This window comes from Pseudonaja textilis, unplaced genomic scaffold (assembly GCF_049901715.1).
Source record: "Pseudonaja textilis isolate UNSWEBS1 unplaced genomic scaffold, rPseTex1.2 PTEXCTG279, whole genome shotgun sequence".
Classification (NCBI taxonomy): domain Eukaryota; kingdom Metazoa; phylum Chordata; class Lepidosauria; order Squamata; family Elapidae; genus Pseudonaja; species Pseudonaja textilis.
The window spans coordinates 2,227-8,934 of record NW_028262576.1 but is presented as its reverse complement, the minus strand read 5'-3'; the positions used below and the strand labels follow the sequence as shown (position 1 = coordinate 8,934).

Genomic DNA, 6,708 nt, shown 5'->3' with positions numbered 1-6,708 from the left:
TACAGTACTAATATGGCTTCCAAAGCTGACAATAAGCTTGTACATCTATTTACAATCCAACTGACCTTTCACACATTACATATATAAAAGAAAAACTAGTTAACAGGTTAAAGAACAGCAAAGTTAAGGTTCTTAATAAAACCTTTCCTTAGATTTTAATTGGGAACTTTCCTAACAATTGCCTCTCATTTTCAACATTCATGCGTCTCTGCTGTAAATATCTCTGCTATGTTTTTGCCATATTAACAGGACTCTGGATGCCCAAGTGCCATAGCTTTCTAGGTTTGGCCTGTTGGAATATTGTTGAGACTTGAATATCCTCTGTCAAATGTTTATATTTCTTCTGGTTGTAAGCTGCGCCTTTGTATTCAGATCTGGCCTCAGAAGGATAATGCAGCACTTGGGGATAAAGATACAGCCCAGCAGCCCAGCATTGGAGGCCAAAATGGAGAAGACCTGAACAGCCACCATATATTTCCCTTTGGTGCTCAGATAAGTGGGCACAAAAGTCACCCAAACACTGCAGAAGACAAGCATGCTGAAGGTGATCAGCTTGGCTTCGTTGAAGGCCCCAGGCAGTTTCCTTGCCAGGAAAGCTACTGTGAAGCAGATGGCAGCCAGGAAGCCCATGTAGCTGAGGGTGATGTAGAACATGACCACAGACCCTTCGTTGCATTGCAGGATAATCTCTCCAGGCTGGGAGTGGAAGTCAGAGTCAGGGAATGGTGGAGAAACTCCCTGCCAGATGGAGCAGATGATAATTTGGACTGCAGAACAAAAAAGGATGATGGCATTGGCCAAGCTCTTCCCCAACCATCTCCTCACTCGATTGCCTGGTTTTGTGGCCATGAAAGCCAGCACCACTGTGATGCTTTTGGCCAAGAGAGCTGAAATGGCAACTGAGAAGATGAGGCTGAACACTGTTTGTCGCAGAAGGCAAGTAGTTTTCCTTGGTTGACCAATAAAGAGAAAAGGGGACAAGAGACCAAATAGGTGGGAGACCAGGAGAATGTAAGAGAGGTCCCGATTGTTGGCTTTGACAATGGGAGTTTCTCGATATTTAATGAATATGATTAAAAGAAGAGCTGTGGTTAGGAACAGAAATAGGGCAACAGAGACCAGGATGAATCCCAGATGTTCTTCATAGGACAAGAAGGTTATTCTTTTGGGGATACATTGGACTCGGTCCTCATTTGGATATTTATCATCTGGACATTTGGTGCATTCTTCCGTATCTGTTAAAACCAAAAACAATATTTCTATAAGATTCTTGACTTTTACCTTTCAAGAAGTACTTCTTGTGAAAACAGCTGATACAGGGACCAAGAAAATCATTTTCTTAAAAGACACATAGCTAAGATCTATGAAATATGGGGTGAAAGATTTCCCATGTAATGTGCAAAACCTTCATAGCAACCTAGATTATTAAAATAATTAATAAGTCAGTTAGTCTTTCTAGGAAAACATCCTGAATACTGCCACATGAAACTTTTTAATAAAGTGAACTCAGAGGATGTCTCTCTCATAAAATCCAGTTGGCTGACAGAGAAAGGTTGTAGCTAAGCTACCGGATCTTCTGCCTGCAAAATCTTTAATTGGAGAATCTGATTTATGACACATCCAGTGGGGAGTGGGGAAACAGTGTCACAGGTGACTGTAAATTACGGATGCTAGAGTTGGCTTCATACAGGTTAATGCCAATCATGTTGCTCCTAATAATCTTTTGGTTTCTTTTGAAGCTTGTCTCCAGGCTGATGATTCAGTTAGGGCAATCACCATAATCCTGACACTCATCCTGCTAATAATCTGGAATGGCTACTTGGACCTGTGGTAATATGGGTGAAATGAGGTACACCCATATGTGTCCACACCACTTCACAATGGACCAGTGATACCTTCCTAGTAATCCTTAAGAAAAGACTCATGTAGAATGCATTGCAATAATATTTTCAAGAGATCAACTTGAGACAGTTCCTCAAATTTCAAAGTCCTCTAATGTTCCTAGGAAAATAAATATAGAAGGGTCCATAAAAAAAAAAAAATCAGAAGAAATGTTGTCTCTGGCCGAGGTAAAGCTTGACCATTCTGCCACAATTTCCCATCTCTTCCCAGCCCTGCTCTCAAGATCTTTTTGATAATTTCCCCATAGTTAAAAAAATTGGGCATTTTGATAATAGATAGGAGAACAGCTGAACTTCAACACATCTTTTAACATGCACTGTCATCAAAGTGCTTTGGATTAGTTCATTTCTACAAGGTTTCCAGTGTCACCCACCTTCCTGAGTGGAGATGGTTCCTTCTGGACAAGGAACGCAATCATAGCAGCAAACTGGCTCTCCTTCTCGAGCCCTCTTGACAAATCCAGAATGACAATTTTGCACACATTTGGACTGAGGCAGAGACTAAGCACAAAAACAAGGAACACCAAAGAAAATATGTTGGGACTCACTACCCACAGAAAATTGAGGTAGATGAGTCAAATAGTCTTTGGGCTTCAGTGCAAAATACCAACCAACTGGATTGGCCCATATCACTTGCTGAAATTTTATAATTAAACTTATTTTAAAAGATTTATTAAATATTATTGCATTATATTTACTATAATAGAAAAAAAATGTAATGAAAGAAGGAACTTCTTACCAGTTAGGTTCTAGAATAGTTTCTTTTAGACTATGTCATACATTGCCAAGCTGCTCCACTTTGAAAGTAGTCAAAAACCACATCCCATTTATCCCAGTTAAGATATAATTATCCCAGTTTAGATTACAAAGGAAAGATTCAATGCAAATTAATACTATCAATATTAAAAGTGACTTTCTTTGTGTATTCATCCATTTATTTACTAAATTTATATGGCTGCTATGCTGATGAAAATTACTACCAAGTTACTAGTATTGTAATGAGTTGAGATGCAGGTCAGGCAAAATGTAAGTACCGAACCGGTCATAACACTGGTTGAATCCCACCCCTGAGTCTAAGTGCTATTGCTATTACTATTGCTAAAAGTCTGTAGATATTCTCAGTCCTCCAGAAAGTCATCCAAAAGAAAAAAAAAACCAGATAAACCTCCAAGTTCTTCAATAACCCTCTAAAAGGATGCAGATTTACCAGTTGTCTGCAAGGAATATAAACCCTTCCATTCCCCACTGTGTCCCATCAGAGCTGAAGGAGCTTCTTGGATGAGAAGCAAAACATCTTCAACAGAAAAAAACAAGAAAGCCCAGTTGCCTCCTGAAAAAGCATCTTTGGGACAACCGTGACCTGGATGGACTGAGACTCTCTACAGAACTGAAGGACACATTGGTCAATGTTACTGAAGCCTCCCAAGCCATTTAAAAAAATCTGTAAGGATTGTACCCTCCACATTCAACTCTTAGTGAAGCTCATCCTCTTTGGTGACTCAACTTATCCCACTTAAAATGGGCCCTAAGACTTTGGAAAACAAAGAATAGTCTCCACTATTTTCCAAACCTTGTTGAGCAACTTTAACCGTGAAAGAGCATCTTCCCTGATAATAAGTCTCTGCCTTTCAAAACTCCCTAGTTGCTCATGGATCGGTTCCTCATTGGGGAGAAAAACCCAGCTCATGATGTCCAGATCTGCTTTGACCTCTCCAGTTTGGTCCAAGTACATTTTATAGCTGGAAAGATTGCAAAACTCATTCTTCTCCAGAAAGGGATGGAACTAAAATAATACAGGAATTTAAAGTAAGAAAACTTTGTTTTTTATCCTATGTGGTGCTTTCATATTTGAAAATTCCTTGTACAGTTGTCTAACTTGCAAATATGCTTCAAAGGGAGAATTAAGATGTACCAATATCTTCAAAAGATGGAGTAGATTAACAAAATAAATAATGGTTAAAATTGTTCAATTATAAGGAAAATTCTAGAGAAGGTTACAAACAAACAAACCACTTGAAAAGGACAAGGTGATTGCTACAAAGCATGGACTTGTCATTAAGTAATTGGTCAAGCTAATCTTCCCCCAGGTATACCAGATGAGCTAATTCTACTTTATCATAAGGTTACATTAACTGGATCTCAGAAGTCTGAAAGTGCTAATCACCCAACAACTCATTTTTAAGTCTGAAAACTTAAGGGGGGATCCTTTCCAAGTTTCTTTCTCTACCCTTTATGCAGCTATGGTCTCCCCACCTCTTATCTAATCATTGCTGGGCAGCATCCCTTCCTTCATCACCAATGTCATTCCCACATATTATTAAATTTCCTTAATAGATTGTGGGAATGCTTCTGATATAATTTGATTGTAGTGAATTATTAAAAACTCCCTCCTGATCTATTCAGTATGAGTTTCGTTAGTTGAGAATTGGATGGTGTGATAATTCAGTGGATAAAATCTATTTGTAAAATTGTATTCAAATTTTTTTTAATGTTCTACATAAAATGTTGTAGTCATGAGCTACATACAAAGATGACAAATCATGACTTTTTAAATAAAGGATTTACACCAACTCATAAGCAAAGCTATTTTGAAGCCTATTCAAAAATATTAATTTCAAATATCAATTTCTTGACAGAGAGAAATGCATAAATGAAATCTAGCAGAAAAATATCTGCATTGTAGAAGCTAGTGTTTAAGAAATTATGGTATCCCATATAAATACAAATGGATGGAAGATACTAAGTAGATGTTGTAATTTTTCTGATAGTATTATATATGGATCCTACTCACTGATAATAATATACTATGGTAGTTGTGGTAGAGCAATTCATGGTTCCCTTTAACTATTGTCTTAAGGCAAAGTCTGGGAGCCATCAGTCCTAGTCCTTTAACTAGGATTCCTGCAGAGAGGAGGGAGTGGATTAGATGATTTCTGGAGTGCCTTGAAATCTTTGAAAGTAAAATTTTATGATGGTGATCACAAGCCTGTAAATACAGGTATATATTAAAATCCATGCTTCTTCTTTTTTAAAAAAAATCATGTTTACTTACTATCTGTCTGTCTGTCTATCTATCTATCTATCTATCTATCTATCTATCTATCTATCTATCTATCTATCTATCTATCTATCTATCTATCTATCTATCTATTTATCTATCTAGCCATCTAGCTATTTATGTAGCTATCATTTATATATCGTAATATGGAACATTATGCCCACAGCAGTTAGATTTGCCTAACTTGTTGATCTTTTGTAGCACTAGGAAGCTGAGGAGGTTCTTCTTCCTCTCATTTGTATTCCTTCTTCAAAGGAACTAGCTTTGATGCATCCTTGTCTGGACCCCATACCTGCCATGGCTGCAGCCTTGAAACCACCAACCTCTCCTTGCTTGCCTTCCTTATCCACCTGGATCTGGATGAATACGCAGAACTCAAGGCATGGGCCAGAGTCTTAATGATACTGTAAGCATGGTGATCATTTGGTATCGGGATGCTGTTTCTTTTTATTTGGGTCTCCAGTGGTGCTTTCTGGGTGCATTTTCTTCGACCCTTGATAGAAAAGAACGGCCTTGAAAAAGAACAGTGAAAAGACTGGTCTTGGAACTGAGGTGATACAAAGAAAATGGGTTCAAAGGCATCATCCTTAGATCCTTCTTTATCTTTGACATCAAAGTTCCAAATACTATGGACATATTTGAAAAGACTGTGGCTTTCAAATGCCCATTTCACAAGGGGTGAGATGATCCAGACTTTTTCGTCAATGGGTCCTGGCAAATTTTCAAGTGTCAAATGGAAAGAAATGAATGTGTCCAAAAAAGAATCATATTCTGTGAAGTGAACAAAGACATTGACTTGTCTCCACTTAGAGAGGGCATCCCTGAGGGCTGCTGTATTTATAGTCATTGACAATCGTTGTGATACAACAACACAAATTCCACTCCTGTCAAGCAGCGGAGTAAAAATCCTCATGAAATTCTCTCCATTTTCTGTGTCTGAAACAAAGAGACCAATCAAGATCCATCTGAAATGGAGGAGAAGTTGGATAATTCCTGGGTACTGGATCCCTTCTTTGGGCACCATCCGGTGGAAAAAAGGGAATCGATTTTTATCAATAAGTTCTCAGAACCACCTGCATAACTCATCTGAAAAACCAATATGGAATGCTGTATTGCTGTATGCTGGGTGTCAGATCAAGTCCAAAATAGAACCTTTTAATAAATCCAAGTGTGTTGTTAAAGACATTTGAGTGTAATTTATTGGTGAAAACACAGACTATAAAGAGCAGAACAAGACCCTCAATAAAAATAAAATAAAGGAAACAAATTAAATACAAAAGAACAATGCTAAAGAATGAAAATCATATTTCTCTATCGCCCTCACAATTTACTGTCATAAGATCCAGATATACTCATTTACTGAATTACTTTATTCAAATAAATGGATATATATATATATATATATATATATATATATATATATATATATATATATATATATATATATATATATATATATATATATATATGGATCTTTGGTTGTTCGGGTTTTCTCCCGTAAAGATTCAAAGTATCTAGGCAGCGTTTGATGAAGTCTCATTCATCATCTTCAGGCTTCTGTCTCCGGCTCTCATTACTCTGAGAAGCACAGAGCCGGAGACAGAAGCCTGAAGATGATGAATGAGACTTCATCGAAACGCTGCTCAGATACTTCGAATCTTACGCGGAGAAAACCTGAACAACCAAAGATCCACATACAAATACCCGCGAGAACCTCAGAAAACAAATATATATATATATATGGATCTT

The 6,708-nt window shown here is 37.5% G+C and overlaps 1 protein-coding gene across 1 annotated transcript; it reads right to left on the bottom strand.

Annotated features, from left to right (window-relative positions):
• Positions 1-324: 324 nt before the first annotated feature.
• Positions 325-5,983, bottom strand: LOC148123813 (vomeronasal type-2 receptor 26-like). Its single transcript, XM_087918719.1, has 4 exons — positions 5,252-5,983; positions 3,472-3,684; positions 2,276-2,402; positions 325-1,235 (listed from the first exon to the last, which is right to left on the bottom strand). The coding sequence occupies exons 1-4, from the start codon at positions 5,981-5,983 to the stop codon at positions 325-327; spliced, it is 1,983 nt and encodes a 660-aa protein (XP_087774845.1).
• Between the last annotated feature and the right edge of the window lie 725 nt (positions 5,984-6,708).

Bases quoted from the DNA above. Each gene is read 5' to 3' on its own strand.
- LOC148123813 (XM_087918719.1), bottom strand. From the start codon at position 5,983: ATGGTGCCCAAAGAAGGGATCCAGTACCCAGGAATTATCCAACTTCTC. The intron at 2,403-3,471 runs GTTTGGAAAATA...TTTTGTGCTTAG, and splicing joins GGTTAAAGTTGCTCAACAAG to TCTCTGCCTCAGTCCAAATG. The intron at 1,236-2,275 runs GTGGGTGACACT...TGGTTTTAACAG, and splicing joins AACCATCTCCACTCAGGAAG to ATACGGAAGAATGCACCAAA.